The sequence below is a fragment of the Acinonyx jubatus genome, chromosome D3, assembly GCF_027475565.1.
Source record: "Acinonyx jubatus isolate Ajub_Pintada_27869175 chromosome D3, VMU_Ajub_asm_v1.0, whole genome shotgun sequence".
Classification (NCBI taxonomy): Eukaryota; Metazoa; Chordata; class Mammalia; order Carnivora; family Felidae; genus Acinonyx; species Acinonyx jubatus.
This window is the reverse complement of record NC_069392.1, coordinates 6,631,262-6,652,257: the sequence shown is the minus strand read 5'-3', so window position 1 is coordinate 6,652,257 and position 20,996 is coordinate 6,631,262. Positions and strand designations below refer to the sequence as shown.

Below are 20,996 nucleotides of genomic sequence, written 5' to 3'. Positions count from 1 at the left end.
AGGCCTATAGGACTTTTGGGGGGAAGGTGGGGTGTACCCTGACGTTCGTGAAGACCAGCCACCTTTGCTCTGCTCATCCTCCGGTCTGCCTGCTTAGACCAGACCCTGACCCTGACCCTCAGCTGAATCCCAAACCCAGAGACGTGGCTTTTAAACCCCATCCCCTCAGATTTGGAGGGAGGCTGCTTCCTGCACTGTTTATTCTGCAGATGACAACCGCGCAGAGTCCTGGTGCTGGGTCCGGGCCGCCGGGGTGGGAATCCTGGCCCACGTTACTAGCTGTGACCTCTGTAGAGCAGAGAGGCTTTCAGCATCCACCTGGCTGGGCTGCTGTGAGGATGAACCGAGTTCATGCCCAGGAAGGGGCTGGGAGGAGGCCCGGTGCAGGGGAAGGCTGGCATAAGCGTACTGGTGTTACAGTCAGCATAGCAGGCACTGTTGATTGGGAAGGACATCCTCTCCCCACCACAGCTTTAGCTCTGGGACAGGCCGTGCCCCCACCCCAGATCCCCTCCCCACCCTGTGCTCTGTGGTTGCTGGTGCAGTAAAGAGACCCAGAAGGAAGCCTTCCTGCTTCTTTAATTGGTGTAACAGACAACGACACTGTATACAGAGCACACTCAGGCCCAAAGGTGCAGGGAAAGCAAGGGCGGATGGGGCGAGTCAGGACAAGGCTCACACATGGCCCAGACAGAGAGACAGGAGGGGCCGAGACGAGAAAACTAACGAGGTGGGGTGGGGGGGAGTGGGGTGGTGGGGGGGCAGCTCATAAAGAGCTGGGAAAGTTGGGGGTGGGGTCTCTGCTGAATCCGTCTTTAGAAATCAAAGAGAAGGCAGGCGGTTGGATCTGGGGTGGTGGGCGGAGGCTCAGTGTGGGGTTGGGAGTGGGACTAAGGCTTCTACTCTAACAGGCCTGGGGTGGGGGTGGCAGTCAGCAAGGCCTGCCTCACCCTTTGGTTGCGACTGGTCAGGCCTGAGCCCTGCAGCTCAGCACCCAACACTGTAAACATTTTTGGTATTTTTAAAGGACTCTGCCCTCCCTCTCTTAGTTTCTGAAAAACTGGTGCTTCCTTAAGAGGAGAATGTGCCAAAAGGAATCTTAAGGGAGGCAGGAAGCAGACCTGGATATAGAAGAGAGATGTCAACGGGGAGGGGGGGGCTGCCCATCTCACCATCTATGGCTAAGGGCCACTGGGAGAGGCCCAGGGGACTATTGCTGTTGTCCTTGGCATGGCTGGCGGCTGGGCAGGCAGGCGGGGAGTGCGGAGCCTGGGGGAGCTGCCCCCTGGGAGAGGCCGAGCCCACTGCCCACATGGCCTCCCCGGGCCAGGAGGCCTCCCAGCCTGTATTGCAGGTGGGCCCAAGGCTCTTCCAGGTGCTTCTCCAGATGGCTGGTCACCGAGGCAGTAGGCAAGATGGGGTGAGGTGGGACCGACAGAGAAGGAGGCACTGGCCACAGGGGCCCCTCGCTGGGGCTGTGATTGTCGGGCCAAGCGATTTCCCGCCGGGGAGCAGAGTGGGGGTCAGATATTGCACTTTCATTGCAACACTTACATTAAAACTTGGTCCATAAAATAATCGTTGCTTTATACAGAACGCCTGAAACAAAAACAAAAAGCTACATCTTAAATATGAACAAACCCTGAAGGTCCTATCCCTCCAGAAATTTTTCTCTGCGCAAAATAAATAGCTTTCACTCTGTATAGACCCACTTTTGCAGAACATTTACACAACCCTTTGGCTGTACATATCTACACACAGGAAAATGTGAACATCAATCTGCGTGCCTCCCCATCCCAGCCTATGAGGCCCTGAGGCCGTATCCAGGTTGGCAGCAGCTTCTCAGAGTGGGAGCCTGGCCAGGCAGGCTCCCCCGCCTTGTAGAAGAAGGTAGAGGAGCAGTCGAAGGGCCGCCCGGAGCCGAGCGCCATAGCTGAGATCGTGGTCGGTTCTGGGGAGGGAGGGCTGATGCTCAGACCCAGCGTGCAGGACATCATGGTCCTTGACAGGTGGGGAATGAAGTCGTGGCTGCCCGCCCTTAAGCTGACGAAGCAAATTGTGGCTTCTTAGATTCGGCATCAAAACGGAATTGGCATTAAAAAAACTTGTGTGTGCCCATTCACCCCAGAGTAGAAATTCAGTGGAATTAATGGGGGTCAGGTGAGGCAGGGACCCCACACCTCACTGCGTGGGCAGGGGGCAGGGCCCCGGGACCCAGAACCAGGCTGGACTCCATCACAGTGCTGGGTGTTTTCATGTGGAGGGGCTGCGCTTGGTACTGAAAGAGTTAAGAAAAGGAAGCAGCCAAGGATTGCTCATTTAAAAAAACCTCATAGAAATCAGATTGGATAAGTAGAAAGGTGTAGAAACGCAGGAGAGCCAAGGCACGTGGCCTTGACTGATGGCAGGCGAGGAGTGGAAGAGGAGGCCGGGCCTGGCCAGGCCCAGGAGCCCGAGGCGTGGCTTCTCGGGAGCCGGCTCTGGGCCTCACCAGCCTCACTGCCAGACTGGGTTCCAGGTGGGGCAGGTGGACAGATGGGTAGGGATCCGGGGCTGCCACAGCGTTGGCGGGCCAGGCGGAGCTGCAGAAATTAAGATATGGCCTTTCTCTTCCTGCTTGCACAAGGATTTGCCACCCTGGAGCCTTCTGTGTGGCAATAGGTCCCAGATGAGCAAACGTTGGATTTTCATGCATGTCCACGAGTCTGTAGCCACAGGAGACGGTAATGGATCTCCACTCTCAAAAATCAGTGCAAGACCAGTGAGGTTGAACAGTTGAGTAACTAGAGTTAACAAGAAGCAGGCTGTCCCCCCATCGGAGTTGCTACCAAGTGGGAGGGGACCTGGGGGTCAGGGTGAGCTAGTGGATGGGAGGTGGCAGGCGGGGCCTGGGCCCAGGATGCTGGGAGGTCAATGCAGGGCAAGTGTCTGGGAGTGCCTTTCGGGCCAGTCCACGTGGGGAGTCCTGGTCCCTCTGTCATCCTGGGACAGGTTTTCCTGCAAGCTGGAACCCCTCAGACCCTAGGACATGAGGCAGGGCTGGGAGGGCTGTGTGGCACGGCCTATGTCCTCCGCCAGGCCCTGGGACAAGCTTGTCTCCAGCTGACATTGTGTGCCCAGGCCAGGCCTCCTGGCGGGGCTGGCCGCCCTGGCCTAGCACCACGGAGACCACAAGGCCTCGCTAACGGTGTCCTACTTGGGCCCCGCGGCTGCCCCTGGCTCAAGCCGGCCGGCCATGGTGCGGCCCCAACAGCCGGCCGCTACGCTCATGCTGCGTTGTCCCCGCTGCTCGACGTCCGCCTGGTTCTGTGTCCGCTCCTGCCGGTGGCCGGGCCCGCTGGGCTGGGCCGAGATGGTGCGGAGCAGGTGGTTCCGGGAGCGCAGGAAGTCACCCTGGCCAGGCAGGCCAAAGCTGCCTTTTCGCAGTGCCATGCGGGTGGCCGCATTGCGGGCTGGCCGCGCCCGGTGGTTGTACTTGAGCTGGGCGAGGTGCGCCGCGTAGCCGTCCGTGATGAACTGCAGAGGAGGGCGGTGAGGAAGACGGCCGTCACGGGGTGGGCTGTCGGGGCCGCCCGCCCCCGCTGCCCACCACGACTTGCCCACCCACCTGGCACTGCTGCTGCAGCTTCTTGGTGGGCCGGCCGACGATATAGATCTGCATGGGGGACAGGCTGATGGAGCTGTAGACCGCCACGTCCTTGGCGGAGCCGTAGGCCGCGTGCACGCGCAGGTGCAGCTGTGGGCGAGACGTGTGGGCGTGGCCCGGCTCTCCCACCCAGCCCTGCCCCGCCCCGCCCCGCCCCCGCCCCGTCCCTGCCGCCTGGGACCTACCTCGGAGATGAGCAGCTTCAGGAAGTTGGCCTTGTGCCTCAGCGGGTCGTGCACCAGGCCGTCACAGAAGGACACCACGCCGTGGGGGAAGTTGTGCTGGGCCAGCCACGCCACCACCCGCTGCTTCTGCATGTCAGGCCGGCCAGTCACGTAGATGATGAGGTAGCCCAGGTCCTGCCAGTGCCTGGCGACGAGGGGCAGGACTGGGTGTCCCACGGCCGCCAGGTCTTCCCTCCCGGGCCACCCTGCCTCCTTGCCCAGCCGCAGGACACTGCATCTCTGGGCTCAGCAGAAATAGTAACAGCCACGAGGACGGTCACACAGGTCACACGGTCTGACGCCCTCTGTGGCAAGTACAACTGGTCTTGTCGGGAGCCCCACTTCTCAGGTGAGGAACTGAGACATCAACATTAAGAGGTCACCCAGCGAGCTGCTGGTGGTGCTGACTTCATGAGCCCCTGCTCTGGTGCCCAGAGCCCTCCCCAACTTGGCCTCCAGGAGCTTCCTGCCCCTGAGCCCACCCCCCGTGCCCTTGGGCGTCACTCACCGCACCACGTCCACGGCCCCGGCCCGCACTTTTGGGTCGCTGCCCATGATGGACACGCTGGCAGCAAAGGAGCCATCGATACTGAAGACCACGAACTCCGTGCCCTTGGGCAGCACGGTGATGTAGCTGTCGGCAAACGTGTGGTCTCCCCTGGGAGGGGGAGCTCATCAGAACCCACCGGACCCTCTTCTTCCTGCCCCAGAGGTGGCCGGCCTGGCCTGCTCGCCCCCCAGAGGCACGTACCTGACCACCATCTTGATGGGGTAGACACCCACACCCAGGCGGTGGGTCTCTGGGATGGTGTAGGAGACCCGCCCGCTGCTGTTGGTCACCAGCGTGTCTAGGTACAGCCACTCGCCCGAGGGCGGCTGCATCATGATGTGCACATCCACCTGGGGGCCGGGCAGGCTGGTCACGAAGGGGCTGGGCCCCTGGCCTCCCCAGCCAGAGGGAGGCAAGGGTAGGGGCTCCCGCAACCTCGCCACGTCCTTACCTTCTCCCCAGTCAGGGTGACCATGTCCAGGGGCCCATACATGAACCGGCCCGTCAGAACCTGCGGGCTGTCCTCGTTGGCGACTGCGTCATTGATCCGGTGGTTGGCGGTCACGTTCTGGGGACGGGAGGAGCGAGGCTGGGTCAGGGTAGGGGATGGAGGGGTGGCTGGGATCTCCTGGGCCTGGTGGGTGGGCACGGGCTTAAAGCAAGATGGCCCAGGTTCAAGTCCAGCTCAGCCACCTGCCCTACACGGCCTTGGCAACATCCCTGTCTATAAATGGGGCAACAGCTCCAACCTCATGGACTGAGGATTAAGTAACACAGCACGCTTCTCTGCGACTTGGTTTCCTCATCTGTGATATGGTGTCTTCTTTCGAGGATTTAACAGGACAACAGCCTCGGGGCCTGGACCCCCAGAGGCCTCCTCACCCGCAGCTTCACGTGGGTCCTCTTGCGCTGCCACTTTTCTCTCGGCTTGGAGGGGGTGAACACGGAAACCTCTTTGCCGTCCAGCTCCAAGATGCTGGAATTGTCATGCCTCATGACCTGGGAGGGAAGAAGCAGGCCATGGGGCAGACTCAGGAACCAGAAACGCAGGAGCCTGTGAGGGGCCAGGGGGGCACTATTCAACCCACTGCAGTCTGCCTCCTGGTCCTCCCCAGGTTCACATGTCTCATGAATGTGCAGTAACAGCCACCCCATCCCCGTGTCTGCGAGGGTTCCTCCATCCTGCTTGCTCTGGGGTCTGATGGGAGCACACCCCCCCCCCCCATCTATGAAATGGGGCCATGTCAGCGGTGGCGTCATCTGGTCCTACTTGCAAGGCCCTAGTGCTCCTAGCGGTGGGCCCCCGGATACCTGTCTCAGCAGGAAGGAGACTACATCCGTTGACTCCCAGTAGCTGGCGTGGAAGAGGTGGGGCAGGGCCACGGTGGGGAAGGCTGTCAGTGCGTCAGGGCAGTACAGGGCGTAGTCGATCCGCTTCTGGCCCCACCACTTGGCTGCAACTGCCAGGAGGGATCCTTGACCGGGCTGGACCTCAGGAGGTTCCCAGGCCCCGCAGGCTTGGCTCAGCCCGAAGACTAGACCCTCCTCTGACCAGGGAAAGGGGTGCAGCCACAGCGAACCTCCTCCCCCCTGGCTGGGTGACAGAGGGGAGCAGGGAAGGTGCAGGACTCCAGGACGGTGCACAAGCAGCCAGAAGGCCCTGGGTACGGGGGTGGGGGAGGAGCGTGTGGAATTAGGGGGCTGGGGACAATCCCAGTCTGGAGATAGTCTATCCCTGGCCCTGTTGCTGATCCTGTTGACGCCCTGCCCTGGGCCCTGCTGCTGTCCTCTCCAGGCTCTCCTGCCCCTCCCCGCCACATGTGCCCTGCAGGCCTCAGGCTGGTGACAGGCTTTGCAGAGGTGAACCCCGAGGCAAGGCCTGCCGTGAGCAGCAGGCTGAGCTTCACGGCCTGGGTGTGAGTCCTGGCCCCCATTCGGGGCTGGGAAACCCCCTAGCTCCAGAAAAGGGTAATCAGATGCCTTTCTGCTAGGTTCACACAGACGCTTGGTAAGTGGTGCCTGATGGGGGTCAGGGCTCTTGTGAGTTCTGCCTGTGGCCTGCCACATGGGACAGGCAGGCAGTCCCTTGGCCATCACCCCCCCAGTCAACCCCTCTACGTCCTCCCCAGACCTGAGTGCTCCCAGCCCAAGCCTCTAGCTCTCAGGTTAGGCCACAGAGCGTAGGACCTGGCGGTGAGATGTGCTTGGAAATGGTGAGTGACCCCAGTTAGAGGAGGCGAGCGTGTGTGGGCAGAGGCCATGTGACGCCCGGTACCTTCTCTGATGTCCAAGTCGGGGAGGTGGGGGGCCCACTCCAGGCTGGGGCTCCCCTGCTGGGCCTGTGGGTGGGGGCCCAGGGTAGAGGGGGGTGGGGGGGGCAGGGCGAGCAGAGACAGGCGCCTGACGCTGGGGGTATGGCTGAGCGACCCTGGGGCCTCTGAGAAGCAAGAACAACGAGGAAGGGGTCAGCCACGCTGGGCCCACCAGGAAGGACACTGGGAAGAGTGCCAGACTCCCTCCTCACAGAAGGACGCCCACGCCAGCCTCAGCTCAGGTGCCCCTGAGCAGGCAGGCAGGCAGGCAGGCAGTCACATAGTCGAGGAGGACAGAGTGGGCGGCTGGCCCTGGCGAGCTGAGAGGGGGTGACCTGGGCTCCACTTCCAGCTGCTGAGAAGCTTCTGAGATGGGCAGGAACAGCAAAGGAGCGGCCGCAGCGAGATCTCGCCTCTCCAGCTCCCCTCAGCTGCCCCTCTGGTTATCTGGTTCTGTTTGCTTGTCCAGAAACAGCCCACAGCTTCCTCCTCCGGGAGCACCGGGCCCTCTGGGGTTAGGACCCCTCTTCCCGGGCCCGTCGCCTCCCAGCTGCCTGGATGGTACCGCCCATCTCGTGCCGCCTGGACTTGGCCCCGCTGGGCTGCCCCGGCCATCCCCCCTCCCTTGAGTCCGCTACGGACATTTGGGATTGTTGTAGGCGTTTAGCGGCATCCCTGGCGACTGCCCGCCAGGCACTGCCCGCTATCTCGGGGTGGGGCCGGGGGCGGGAAGGGTGCAGACCCCTGCTATGACAGAGGGGAGGGCCCAGGGAGCGCAGGCCCTGGCTGCTGCTGCACTCACTCTGGGCAATGCTGGATGCTGTGTAGCTCTCGGCCATGCCCGACACCTGGCTGGCAATGCTGATCTCACTGGCTCGGCGGAAGCCGCGGGTGGCGGGGGCTGTGCCGGGCGAGGAGGGGGCTGCGTGCTCTTGAAAGACTGTGCTGTGGGTCTGGAGTGCGTCCGCTGTGGGTGGACAGGGGCCAGAGAGGCCAGTGGGTAAGACAGGCACTCCTCCTCCAGCTCAGCACCCCCACCCCCACCCCCGGCTCCCTGAGCAGTGGGAGGCAGGGCCCGGTGTGCCCTGGGCTGGGCGGGCAAGGCCGACCCCTCCCACTGCAGACGAACGGTGGCATCTGAGCACAACTGGCAGTGAGGGCAGGCCCAAGCATGCCGGGGCCTGACTGCTCGGGGCTGACAGGGCAGGGTATGGAGCCGGGGCAGGGACGGACAGACGGACTGACACAGACACAACAGGTAGGGAGGCAAGGCGGCCAGGCTCAAGCCCCCCCTGGCCACGCTTCTTACCCAATACACAGCTCCTGATCTCGTCCAGCCCTCCCAGCCTCCCGGGCTCTGCCCGGCCAGGTGTGACCCGCGGCCCCCTGCAGCTGGGTTTGAGGGGCACTTACAACAGGGGCCCGAGTGGTCTCCCAGGGGCACCCAATGCTGGGCACTGAGGATGAGGCAACACCCCTGCACGTCTCCCGCATGGGCCACACTGAGCCAGCCCTGCGTGTGTGTCCGGGAACAGAGGCAGGTGCTGAGGGCTCACCTGGGCCCTGGGCTGAGGGCAGGGCAGAGCAGGGAGAGCGGGGCTCAGCTAGAGAACTCACATGCAGATGGGGACTCCCTCAGGGAAGGTAAGGAGTGGGACCCTGAGAATCAAACCCTCCCAGGACCAAAGGTTTCTCCTGGGGAGCAGGTGGGATGAGGCTCAAGGTTCCACCCCATCTCCTAGCTGCCCCCACCAGCCTCACAAATGGGAGACAGAGCCCTTGGACTGACGCCCGTGCTAGGTGTCCCTGGGAGAGCCGGTCCCCTCTCTGGGCTCCGAGGCTCCCAGGAGCCTAGGGAGGAGGGGCCGGGACCTGATCCTTAAGACTTGTCCTGTCTGGTCTCTGTGGGATGCCACTAGGGTCCCACAGGTTCCAAGTGGCCAAGGAGGGCATGGGAAAGCCCCTGGGGACCAGCAGTCAGCCAGCGAAGCAGACGCGACCACGAATGGGGGTGTTACACACACTCAGCACAGTCCGGGCTCGGGCGGGGCCCGTCTTGGCAGGTGAGCGCGGGAACGGGGATACTGGTTTCCAGGAAGCCGTCTCCTGGGGGGAGAGGGGCCAGGGGCCCACCCTCTAGGACCAGCTCGGGGTTTCTCTGCACTGTCTCAACTGGAGGCAGACGGGAGAGAACAGACGGGACAACAACAGACACTCTCGTGGGCAGTCCAGACGTGCTCCTCCGACAGACACGTGGGGCTCCTTCAAGACCAGGACGTGACAGGACACACTCGAGGGTGGGGCGGGGGGATGGGGCCTTCTCGGGGAAGGTCGGGAGCGGGCGATGGGCTGCCTTCACACACGTTCCCTGCTCAGACCCACTCTGCAGCCCCTTCCCATCCTGTGCCCCCTCGCCAGCCACTGCCACGATGGGTTCTCGCACGGTCCCTCCAGGTCCCCAGCTCTGTCTTGGGCAACAGGGTGGGAATCTGCGTCCCAGTCTGCCTCCTGGCACCTGGGGTGAGGCCCTGACCTGTGAGGCCACGTCATTCCTCCCTGGCTGGGGTGTGTGGGGCTAATCCCCCCCGCCACCTGGTATACCGGGGACCCAGCTTCGGAGGAGTTCAGCGCAGGCTGTGACTTCCCACCCGGCAGGGGCCCCAGAAGCGCCCCGCCCAGGGCCCAGGCCCCCCGCGGGTCTCACCCAGCAGCGTGGAGCAGCCGTCCCCCAGCGGGTAGCGCTGGTAGCGGGGGATGCTGAAAGGCGGCAGGGCGTGGAACCTCCGCTCCAGCAGCGGCTCCAGGCGGGAGGCCGACGGGTCCGCGGGGTGGAAGAGGTTATAGACTTGCTGGCAGGCTGGCCGCAGCTGGAAAACTGGGGAGGGCAGGGGTGGGATCGCAGAGCCTTAAGGAGGCCAGGGTCCGCAGCACGAGGGGTGGGGGGTCCAGAAGCATCCAAAAGCATGTTTCTTGATTTGGGGTCTGACCGTTTATTAACCAGGTGTTCTTAAACTGAGCGGAGTGGATGCAGCCCTGGCTGTGAGGTGGGGCTGCTACTCCACGAGTAGATGTCTCACTTTAAACACACACACACACACACACACACACACACACACACACACACACAGAGTTACAGGTGCTGTATCGTCTTCAAGCTCCCCTCCACCCCCCATTTGACACAAAAATGTTGGCGTTCTTCATTCCAGCACTGCGAGTCCTACCTGACCCTTTAACGGCTGCAGCCCCCTCCATGGACAAACCATTACAATGGTTCTGGTTTTCCCGATTACAGATAACGCTGCCATAATGTCACTGTTCCTAAGTCTCTGTCCACTTACATATATATAAGCCAGTGCTTACTTGCTCTTGGGCAAGTGTCTACACCCTTCTGAGCCTCGGTTGACCCCTCTGTGACCTGGGGACGTAACGTAACGCGAGCCCTGCAAGTCTCCACTCCCGTAAGGATGTCAGGGCTCCCTGGCCACACTGGCTGACCCCTGGGGCATACAGTGCAGGGATCCTTGCTCTGATAGGCTGCTCGGCCAGTAAGTCACTCTTCCCTGTCCCTGCAGCCATGAGGAGGGGCTCTGGAGCAGTGTGCTTGCGGCCCTTCTGAAACTGGGAAGCCAGGCACCCAGGAGGATCTCTTCCTTAGGGGAAGATCTTGGGCCCCGGAGACTGGGTCCGTCCCTATCTGATCGCGGGGCAGCCCTTTCACTTCTGGACCTCAGCTCCCAGAGGTGCCTTGAAGATTAAACAGCAGGGGCCAGGGGCTGGAGGCTGGAGACTGAGCTGCTAGAGTAGGAGCAAAGGGGAGCAGCGAGCCTATGCTGGGGAGGGCAGAAATGAGGCAGGCTGATGCAGGAACGGGCCTGGGATGTGGCTACGGCCATGTGACAGGGCTCCACTGAGACCCTCAACCCAGCTCATACACCCCCTGCCCTGCCCTGCCCCTGCAGAGCTCTCACCATCCAGGGCAGGGATGACAGTCTTCCTCAAGGCCAGGACCAGCCCCAGCGGGCACCCGAACAGGAAGAGGTCTGCGATCTCAAAGTCAAACTTCCCCGCAGCCCCTGTGCCGTCCAGCATGGTGGAGCTGCTCGAGTGGCGGGAGCTGGGCTCGTTCCTCAGCACGCTGGCGTGGAGGCTGCAGACGGGGGGGTGGGGTGGGGGGGGTGGCTCGTGAGGCGGCACCACAGCTCTTCCTTTCTCAGCGTTGGCTTGCCCTCAGTCTCCCAAAGGAAGCCCCCCAGGGGTCATCAGGCCCAAACGAGCCTCGACCCCTGTGTTGTCCTGCAGATGTGGCCACCTCTGGTGACAGCTGGTCCCAACCTCCCTAGGGATGCCACTGCCTTTGGAACAGCTGTCCCTGATCAGTTTTGCCCCCTGACTGGGCTTCACCCCTGGACAAACTGTCCCCTTGGGCTCAAGATGGCCCTTGCTTGTACAAGACCCCAGAGGCACCCAACACTCACGTTGGCCAGCAGCCTGACCTGGTTGACAGCCTCAAACCTGAGGTGTCCCTCCCTCTTGGAGTCACCCCTCCTCACCAGGCCATGCGCCTCACGGTCTGACCCTTGGGTCCCACCGGCCCCACCCACCTGGACAGGAAGGCCTGGTGCTGCTGGATGGTGTCCAGCTCATAGGTGGACGAGTCACTCCTCTTTCGGGGCAACTGTCTTTTGGGGTCTTCGACACCATTGCTTCGGGGGATATCAATGTTGCTGCGGCTCAGGTGCCGGCTGCTCTCCAGGCCACCGCTGCCACTGCCGCCATGTGCCGCATTGACCAGGGTGCCCGGGGACAGCAGGTCAGTGTCCTGGAACAGCCCCATGCAGGCTCACTGCCCGGTGGCTGCTGGCCTGGGCCCTGCTTCAGTGTCCTCCCTCCTGACTCCGGGCCTACTGGCCACCGCCCAGCCAGCGTCTCACCCACGCTGGAGAGGAGAAAGCCCTGTCCCCTAGTTGTGCCACTGTCCCCCCAACCCACTGGCCAAGTCCCAACAGCCTTCATCCCTGCCTGAACTGGATCTTCATGATCTCCCACTGATCTCACCGCCTTGCCCGGCCCACCCAGGCCATTTGCTCCTGTGCCCCAGGGACGTCGGATCCTCTCCCCTGCTGGGAAGTTCAGAGGAGCCGCCTGCCACGCCTTCCAGGACCAGACCCCAGCTCCGCACAGTGCAGACCTTGCTTTACACCTGCCGGAGCCTCGTGTGCTCTAGGCTTGTTCCTGCTACAGCTGCTCACCTGCCCCGTGCACCCACCCCGCCACCTCTGGGCACCTGTACTGGAAACCTCTGCCCTTTCCTTGCCTTTACCGCAGCCCTGGGGGATGTCTGGGGCTAAAGGGTGACACAGTTTCTATCCCGGGGTTCCCCTGCTCTGGGGGCCATGAGAAGCTGATACCTGCATGCTGGCCACGCTGCCCCGGCGGCTGCTGCTCTGACTCTCAGACACTGGCTGATTGCTGTAGCATAAGGCATCGAAGGCCAGGATGCCCCCGACGCAGTCCCCAATCAGGCAGATCTACAGGGGGAGAGGCCCCAGAGGCCTGAGTGCCCGCCCTGTTTGCTGGGGTGCCGGCCAGGGAGAGCCACCACCTCTTGCCCTGCAGGGTTTCTGTCTTCCCTTCCTTCATCCCACGACTCACCTGCCCGTTGAAGGTCATGCCCTCCTGGGACTTGATGAAGTCCCCGTAGGCAAGGTTGGCCCGCTGAATCACCGTGGCAATCGCCTCCTGGTACTGGGGTGAGGAGGTGGCCAGCAGGGGCAGGGCGGCCAGGGGGATGTGGTCCTGGCTGCTGGACAGACAGCCTTCATCGTGGCTGTAGGGGCTAAGGCTGGGGGAGGGGGCCCGGTCAGAAGAGAGCAGGAAGCCTCAGCTCGGCCCAGTGGGCCCCTCTCCCCGGCCAGGGCAGCAGGGCTGGGGCTGCCTGCCACCTGAGGGCCTCCGCTGTGACTCGGCAAACCTCACGGGGTCACTTGTGGGCCAGGCCTTGGAAGTTTGAGGCACAGGGCGGGGGAGTAAGGCCCTCTGTCCCAGAGGCGGGTCAGCGTCTTCCACGTCACAGACAGGGCAAGTGCTAGTCTCCTCTGTAAGCTCAGCCATCTGTACAGGTTTTGCCACCTCCATACGGAAGGGGCTGGATGCCGAGTCTGGACATCTAGACGGGGGTCCTGACACTAGGGTTCGAGAAGCCTGACCCTCAGGGCCAGGTGGTCTGGGGCCTACGCACTCACTTGGAGACGAGGGCAAAGGCATCAGAGCAGATGGGCGGGCAGGGCACCAGGCGGATGGCGAGATGGCCCAGGGCGCTGGGGTAGTGCACACGCATGACGGTGTCGAACACGGTGGCGATGGTGTTGGCGTCGCCCTGCTTGGAGCTGGGGTCCCCGGCACCCGTGTCCAGGATGGTGCCTCCATGCAGCAGCAGGAGCAGCACGTGGATCTTGGAGGCTGGCGCAGCCAGGGGTGGGCTGACCTCGTCCTGTGCAGGTTGGGGTGGGGGTGGGGCGCGGGGAGAGGGGGGCGTGGCATCAACTCCCTGCGGACTCAACCCCTTGCCGGGTCCTTGTCACCCCAGGAGGAGGCCCATCTGGCCCACTGTTCCCTCTGAGAACCCCGATTTCAGTTCCTGAGCTATAGGGCCTGGTGTTAGCCACCTCGACCCCTTCCCTGGGGGAGGTGGCGATGGCCCCTTTCTTCCTCCCCAAGAGCGGCCCTGCTCCCATCAGCCAGTCTGAACAAAAGCACAGACTCCGCTTCCTGTCAGGGGGCCCAGGCAGCAGTTTCTGGCCTTGGCGAGGAGGCACAGGCGCATCCCATGGGGGGGCCTCTGGAGCCCGCCTGCCCTCCGTGTGTCTGTGCCCGGGAGGGCGGTGATCCTGGGCACTCAGCCTGCAGCTCCGAGCCCTCCCCCATCTACACAGGGCCTGTCCTCCGTCCCCTGTGCTGTCATTCTCAGACTCTCTCCAAACATCTTAGAGCAGGGAGGGGATGCAGATGTGTCTGTCTGAACCCACCTAATTTGGGAGGGGTAACGATCCCACGTCTGGCTGGCCAGGCCTGCACGTGAGGTCAAAGTGAGACCTGAGACTGGTACACATCTGCATGGGGTATGGAACGATTCCATTTAGAGAGGAGGTGGTGGTGGCGGCCCAGAGAGGTCAAGAGACATGTCTAATGTCATGGAGCGCATCATAAGCTGGACTGGAATCCAAAGCTTCTGCCCCCGGTTCAGTGTTTTCCCTCCAATCCAGGCTGTGGCCCCATCCCCAGGGACCTTTCCCCACCTTAACTTCTGATGTGCGACTGGAGGAGCCAGGGCCAGGGCCTAAGAGAGGCCACTGGGAGTACTTGCCATGCCCTTAGTATGCCTAGGTGTGTGGGGGACAAGGAGGAGGAAATGAAGAGAGAGGCCTATCCCTAAGGAACCTTGGAGACAGACCGAGGGCCTAAAGCCACCTGGAAGGCCCATATGGGGACAGCTGGCCCTGAAGTGGGCCACCGCGTGGCGTGTCGGGGGGCAGAGTAGGGCCCAAGTGCCAACAAGAGCCCAGGCGAGGCATGGGCAATACAGGCAGTGGACCCAGGGGCTGGTGAGGCTGCCAGAAAATGGCAGGGTATGGGCTGGCCCAGGAGCCATTGAGCAGCAGATGACCTTGAGTGAAGGAGGAAGGCAGGCCGGTGGGTGGTATGGGGTCTGGAGCCACAGCAACACTGGGCTGCCTCATCTCCAAGAGGAGGCTGGTCATCGGCCGGCGGTGGGCCCCGGGGCCTGGGCAGGAACACCTGCCCAGCAGAGTTTCGGAGCGATTCCTGTCCCCACGTGAGGATTGCTCACAAGTGGCCCACCTGGCAGGAGTGAATTCACAGCCAGGGCAAGGCGGGGCCACCAGCTGCCCAGACCAGCAGCCCCGAGGGCTTAACAACACTGCCCGGTGAGTGGCTCAAGGAAGGAATGTCTTGCGGGCAACCTCACCACCACCCAGTCAGGGAGGGGGAGTCCAATGGCCCTGAGAAACCCAGGCCAGGCGGGGGTGGGCAGTGAGAGGCCTAGAGAATGCCTCCTGTGCCTATCTTCTGGGATCCAGCACCGGAGGCTGGGACTGTTCGGGGCCAATTGGAGATACAGCTCTCCTCCCATTCATGTCTAATACTGGGGCACACCCCACCCCCACCAAGACTCGAACCCAGTAGGAACACAGCCCACGAGAGGGAGAGTGTGGAGGCAGGCCTGGGAGCCGTGGGGCCAGCTCTGGAGAGCCAGGGGGTCCCCGTCAGTGTCTCCATAAAGCCGTACCCCCTCCACAACGCTGGGAGTGGGGAGTGGAGGCTCCGGTTTGGGGGCCATTGGAAGCAGAGGGATCTGACTTTGGATGGCCATGCCCCAGAATCGGTGCTGGGTTCCAACAAGCATACTGCATCCTGTGGCAGATCTAGAGCCCAAGGTCCCTTCTGCCCCTCCCTAAGGGCCGTCAGACCTGTGCTAAGTGGGGAGGAGACTCTGCTTTATTTGCCATTAACCCCCAATTGGGAATCAACTCCCCTTGTCCCAGTTTGCCTTCTAGAAAAGCCCAAGTTGGGGAGGGCAGTGTGGACGCTGCTCCTTTTTCCCCCATGCACCCGGTCCAAACTCCCCAAGCGTCCCGAGTTCCCGGCTCTGTCTCTACCTTGGGCATCGTGGCTCCCGCGCCCCATGCAAACAGCTCTGACCGCCCACAGCTGGAAGAGGAGAAGGGGCCTGAGCTTCGTGCGAAGAACCCCCAAAGCGGACACAGGCACTCTACCAAGACAGCTTTATTGGACACTGGGAGCCCCACGTGCCCCCAGCAGGGCAGCGGCCACCAACCACATCACTTCTGCCTAGACAGCTTTTGCTTCCTTCCCTTCCATCTCATGTTCTTCAGCAAATGCAGAAAAGCTGGGCTCAAGGTGGGGATCTTATGTTTGGTCTGGAATTTACAAATTTCTCATTCCACTTTCCACAGGTGGAGCTGGGTCAAGGCCTTCCTTGAGGGCTGTCTGAAGGCCCTGTTGGTTCTCAGGGACGGCAGGGGAGGGAGGAAAGGAGGCCCCAGGCCTCTCTCTGATGGCCACCACTCTCCACTGGCCACCTACGCCAGTGTGGATGGGAAGCTATGGGTGCCAAGTTCTCACAGGACAGGTCCTACAAGCTCACCCCCCCTCCCCCTGCAGCCCTGGGGGCCCTTTGCCACCCGGCACCCACCTCGATGATGTTCAGCTGCTCCACACTGGAGGCCACCCTGAACTCGGGAGCACTCTGGCGGTACAGACCGTCTGCAACACAGAAGCAGTGGGTGCTGTGAGCGGAGGGGCAGCCGGGCAGCCCCAGGCCCACAGGACAGAGGCCGTGACCCTGACAAGCGGGGCCTTGGGTGTTCCCAACCCCCCCACCCCTCCATGCCCAGCACTGCTAAGGAGCTGGGGCAGAGAAGGGCTTGGCCCCTGCGGCCACCCTCCCCCAGGCCCTGTAGCCCCCCCAGACAAAGGTACCCTGTGTGTCCTCTGGCTCAGGGCTTTCAATTTTGTCCATGAGGTCATTGGAGTTCCATTTGGTGATGTCCTTGGGGAATATTTCCTCTGAATCGGACAGGTCCTCTGGGGAGGAGAGAGTGGGGCTTCAGCACCGACCCATTCGAAGGCAGGGACTGAGGGGCACCGGGAGGCCTGGCTGGGAGGTACAGGGGTAGGTGTGGCCACTGTGGGGGTTCCCATGCTCCTCTGGCCCGTACCCTCCATGCTGGCTTCTGCCCTCTCCCTCCTTAGCAGGATGAACACCTGAACAGCACCCGCAGGGCTTCTGCCTGACCTTTTCTCAAAATTGTGTAACGTTCACATAAGATAAAATTCACCATCTGAACCATTTTAAAGTAGCATTTAGTCCATTCACAATGCTGTGCAACTGCCACCTCTATCTGGTTCCAGAACATTTCCACCTCCCCGAATGGAAGCCTTGTAGCCATTAGCAGTCACACCCCGTGCCCTGGCCCCTGGTGACCACCTGTCTAGTTTCTGTCTCCATGGATTTGCCTGTTCTGGACATTTCACATAACGGAATCACACGGGATGCGGCCTTTTGTGTCTGGCTTCTCTCACTGAGCATCATACTATCAAACTCCATCTACATTGTAGCGGGCGTCAGAGTTTCGTTCTTTTTTAGGGCCCAGTCCTATTTCACAGTATAGACGGACCGCATCACGGTATATTGTTTCTCCACTCATCAGTTAATGTTCCTGTTTTCAACATCTGCACGAGTACAGCCCGGCGAGAGGCGCTGCTCTGAACACTTCCATCCATTTCTCTAGTTTCTGCTTTTCCGAGACCATCGGCCTGGGGACCACGGGGCTGGAGGCAGCTGTGCAGACGCTGGCTTGTACTGGTCACTCCTCTGGCCACACAGCGGGTCAGCAGGTGCTTCCCCGGCCACGGCCGCTCTGGCATCTCCTACTTTGCTGTCTCTTCTCCCTTCTGTTTTTGTTTTTTGATTTTTTTTTTAAAGTTCCTACATTAGGGGCGCCTGGGTGGCTCAGTCGGTTAAGCGTCTTCAGCTCAGGTCACGATCTCACGGTTTAGGAGTTCGAGCCCCACGTCAGGGTCTGTGCCGACAGCTCAGAGCCTGGATCCTGCTTCGGATTCTGTGTCTCCCTCTCTCTGCCTCTCCTAGCTTGTGCTCTATGTGTCTCTCTCTCAAAAATAAACAAACATTAAAAAAAAAAAAGTTCCTACATTAGATGTGTATTTTCCTCTTGTCAGGGACTCACAGCCAGGGGAGGGTGCACCTCTTAGCTTGGCTGGGGTGGGATGGGATGCCCCAGACACCTTTCTTCACCCCTGGGGAGGACCCAGGTACCGAGGGCGGCTCAGGAACCACCTGCCACCCTCTGCAGCTCCCCATCTTAGATCCCTCTTGCCTGGACACTGACACCCCCTCCCCCCCACCAAGTGTTCCCTCGAGACCAGCCAGTTAACTAAGATGCCATAACAGTCAGGTGGCTGCAGCGTGAGAGGGCTCTGGCCTGCCGCTGCCCTGCCTAGCGCCTGTGGGCAAGTTCCCCTCCCTTTCCGAGCCGGTGTCCCGCCTTGTAAATCACAAGCCGCAGAACTGTCTCCACAGACCCGTCTGCCAGTCGAGAGGAACGGCCAAGGTATGAAGCAAGTGAATGTTTAGCGCAGTTGACCCTTGAACAACACGGTGGGGGGAGAGGGGAGGGAGGGAGGGCTGGGACGCTGGCCCCCCGCAGAGTCAAAAATCCGTGTAAAACTTCTGACTCCTCAGAAACTTAACCACTAACAGCCTGCTGTTGACCGGAAGCCCGACGGGTGACATAAACAGTCGACTGACACACATTTTGTATGTCATATGTATTATATACCATATTCTTACAATAAACTAAGCTAGGTAGAAAAAAACCAATGTTGTTAAGAAAATCATAAGGCAGAGGAAATACATTTACGGTACGGTATTTATTGAGGGAAAAAGCACGTGTGAGTGGACCTGGAGAGTTCAAACTCGTGTCGTTTGAAGGTTAAGTGTACCCGCACCTTCCCAGCACAGGTGGGTGATTCGTCAGGCCGTGTGCTCACTGTGTTGATTTGGGGATTAGTGGGAAAATGGGCACCTCACATATTTCCGGCTCATCGCAGTTTCTAAAGTTTCTACATTCGGTGTACTTGCATTTAACCAAGGCAAAAAACAAGGTCATTGCAAAAATTTAGAAAACTGTAAGATGTCATGCTTTGGTAAAGCTGCTTGTGGAAATAAACTCACATATGGAAAAAAGCCCCCGTCTGACTGTATAAATCCATTCTGAGGGGGACGGTGCTCGAGAGAACAGTCCCTGCCTGCCAGGCCCGGCAGAGACATCCCGGCACGTGGCCAGGGTGAGACCCCAGACTCCCGGTGATTTCGTCTCATGCTCTGCCCCACTGCTGCTTCAGTCCACACCTCCTGCTCCAACCCTGCCCAGATCCTCCCCCTCTGCCCCGGGAGGAGCCACTGCCTACCATGAGCATCGAAGTACTCATCTTCCGAGCCTTCGTCCGAGTCCCGGGCGATGCTCTGCATCCTCCACTCGGAGATGCTGTGGCGGGAAGGGCTGGCTGGAAGGCAAAACCGCAGGCTGACCCACCACCCGGCTGGGTGAGGCCGGGCGGGCGGAAGGCAGGCGGAGGTGATGGGCCGGGAGGGCTCAGGAGAGAACGGAGGGAGAAATGAGGGGTGGGGTGACCCTGGCTCATTTTGGTGGAAGCTCCTGGAACTTTCAAGACGGCCCCGCCCAGCCCACCTGGCACAAAACAGGTGTGTCCCGGGGAGGACGAGGAAGGGGGAGGGTGTCAGGTATGAGGCCAGGACGCACAGTCGCACAGACCTGGGTCTGCTCCTGTGCCTTTGACCTGGGTCTTTCCGGGAGCGAGCCCCTTCAGTTCCCCTGCAGCAGAGCAGACAGATGGGGCTGCGGGGTGCTGTCGGCAAGTGAGCACATAAAAGGCATCGACACATATACATACACAGATGCCTTCAGCACACAGACGGCCAAGCCTGGTGTGGGGAAGCTGGACTCACAGAGGGGACTCCTGGCTCTACACAGGATAATCCTGGTTTCCCAAACAGCCACGGTGCTTTTGCAAAAATTCTCCCGAGAAAGGCCTCTCTCAGGATGTAAAGGCTTTCAGACTCCTTCAGCCTGGCTCCCACCACAGGAGCAGAGGCCCCTCCTGGCTGTGCTGACAGGTACCCACTAAGAACCCCCCCTCCTCCTGGGAAGCCCAGCTCCTCAGAGCTGCAGCCATCTGGGCCCCAGGAGAGGCTGAGAGCTGGGTTCCCACACGGCCAGCCTGTCTCACCTGGCCCTTGTAGGTGAGTCTGGGCCACCTGCTTTGTGTTGGGGGGAGGGGACAGACACCCTGGGCTCACTCTGAACTGTGGGGGGCGGTTACCGGCAGAATGGTTCTGACCCCCCTCAGGCGTGGCCCACAAGGTCTGGGGGCAAGAGTCCCCGGGAGGAGCCAGAATTCTCTGACGGTGGGTGGCAAGGGGCTGCCCGGAGCGGGGGTGACGGCTGTTGCCGGGGTGGTAAAAGGCGGAGCTACGGTGCTCACCTCCCCGCTTGGACGACCTCGAAGACTTGGAGGATGTGGACCACTGCTTTTTGAGACCCCGGCCCGCCAGGGGCTCCCCGCTGCTGCTGCTGCTGCTGCTGGGCTGGGCGGGCTCCCCAGCGACCTGGACCTGGATGGCTTCGTCCTTGGCCAGCTGCACAGCCTCCTCGTCATCCTCATTGAACCGGGCCATCTTGCGGGACAGCATGAGCTGTGCCTCTTTCTCCAGCTCCCGGATGTTCTCCATGTTGAGCCCGTACCATTCGTCCTGCCAGCACCAGGCCTGCCGGTGGGCCCTGACCATCACCTTCCGCAGGCCTGGTCCCGGGCAGCGGCAGGGGGAGGGGAGAGACAGGAGACACGGGCACGGTCAGCCCCCAGGGCCGGGCTCGGGGCTGGGAGGCAACCCAAGGTCATCCCCACCGTGTGGCCGTGGGCAAATCACTGCCCTCCCTACCCTGTGCCTCAGTTTCCCCATTTGCAAATGGCTCACAGATGACCTCACAAGCTCACGGTGGTTGTATAACTAGAGCAGGGGTGCCTCCTAAGGGAATGTGCCTGCTCAGAAGCCACATTGAATTTTGGGGGGATTCCTGCCCTAAGGGGAGACGGAGGGGGGATTCCTGCCAGTTTTCTGTCTCGGTTGGTATCTATACACTTTTCCTGTCCAATTTCCACATGGAAATCAAGTTCCAGTTCAAAGTGGGTTGGTCCTTTTTCTTATAAGTAGAACGTATATACACATAAAATAAGACAAAAGAAGATAAAGATACAGAAGAATATATCATGCGTGTAAAATAACGAAAGTAAGAGCTTTCAAGGTAGAAAGGATAATAAAAGAACTTTAGGGACAGAAGGCAGATGGGGGTTGCCTTGGGCTGGGGGTGGGAGTGGGGGTGACTGTGAACAGGAACGAAAGACTGAGGTGATGGAATGTTCTAGAACAGTGTGCACGACTCTGAATATACTGCCACTTATAGAACTGTCCTCTTGCAAGGGGTGAAGTGTATGGTGTGTAAAATTAGGCCTCAATAAAGCTCGTTAAGAAAACATTAAGAAGAAATAGAGCATCCTTACCCACACTACCCAGTGAGGGAGCAGACATGACCAGTAACAGGGAGCCCTTGGCTGGCCCTCCT

The 20,996-nt window shown here is 60.9% G+C and overlaps 1 protein-coding gene across 12 annotated transcripts in view; it reads right to left on the bottom strand.

The window, feature by feature from the left end:
- Positions 1 to 561: 561 nt before the first annotated feature.
- The window catches only part of PITPNM2 (phosphatidylinositol transfer protein membrane associated 2), a 143,403-nt gene continuing 122,968 nt past the window's right edge, over positions 562 to 20,996 (bottom strand). For 3 of the 12 annotated variants that reach the window (XM_053206133.1, XM_053206134.1, XM_027043853.2), the window contains 22 exons: positions 19,858 to 20,175; positions 19,128 to 19,187; positions 18,763 to 18,858; positions 16,252 to 16,356; positions 15,965 to 16,035; positions 12,975 to 13,222; positions 12,385 to 12,574; positions 12,141 to 12,260; positions 11,334 to 11,551; positions 10,701 to 10,879; positions 9,437 to 9,607; positions 8,755 to 8,904; positions 7,535 to 7,699; positions 6,696 to 6,857; positions 5,732 to 5,880; positions 5,303 to 5,419; positions 4,872 to 4,988; positions 4,622 to 4,770; positions 4,379 to 4,528; positions 3,832 to 4,015; positions 3,608 to 3,736; positions 562 to 3,516 (listed from right to left, as the gene is read on the bottom strand). In XM_053206133.1, the coding sequence (XP_053062108.1) occupies positions 3,193 to 3,516; positions 3,608 to 3,736; positions 3,832 to 4,015; positions 4,379 to 4,528; positions 4,622 to 4,770; positions 4,872 to 4,988; positions 5,303 to 5,419; positions 5,732 to 5,880; positions 6,696 to 6,857; positions 7,535 to 7,699; positions 8,755 to 8,904; positions 9,437 to 9,607; positions 10,701 to 10,879; positions 11,334 to 11,551; positions 12,141 to 12,260; positions 12,385 to 12,574; positions 12,975 to 13,222; positions 15,965 to 16,035; positions 16,252 to 16,356; positions 18,763 to 18,858; positions 19,128 to 19,187; positions 19,858 to 20,175 (3,572 nt within the window). In that variant the 3' untranslated portion in view covers positions 562 to 3,192. The remainder of the gene's footprint in view (positions 3,517 to 3,607; positions 3,737 to 3,831; positions 4,016 to 4,378; positions 4,529 to 4,621; positions 4,771 to 4,871; positions 4,989 to 5,302; positions 5,420 to 5,731; positions 5,881 to 6,695; positions 6,858 to 7,534; positions 7,700 to 8,754; positions 8,905 to 9,436; positions 9,608 to 10,700; positions 10,880 to 11,333; positions 11,552 to 12,140; positions 12,261 to 12,384; positions 12,575 to 12,974; positions 13,223 to 15,964; positions 16,036 to 16,251; positions 16,357 to 18,762; positions 18,859 to 19,127; positions 19,188 to 19,857; positions 20,176 to 20,996) is intronic. The other 9 variants (XM_053206135.1, XM_053206138.1, XM_053206139.1 and 6 more) reach the window with 9 other exon arrangements.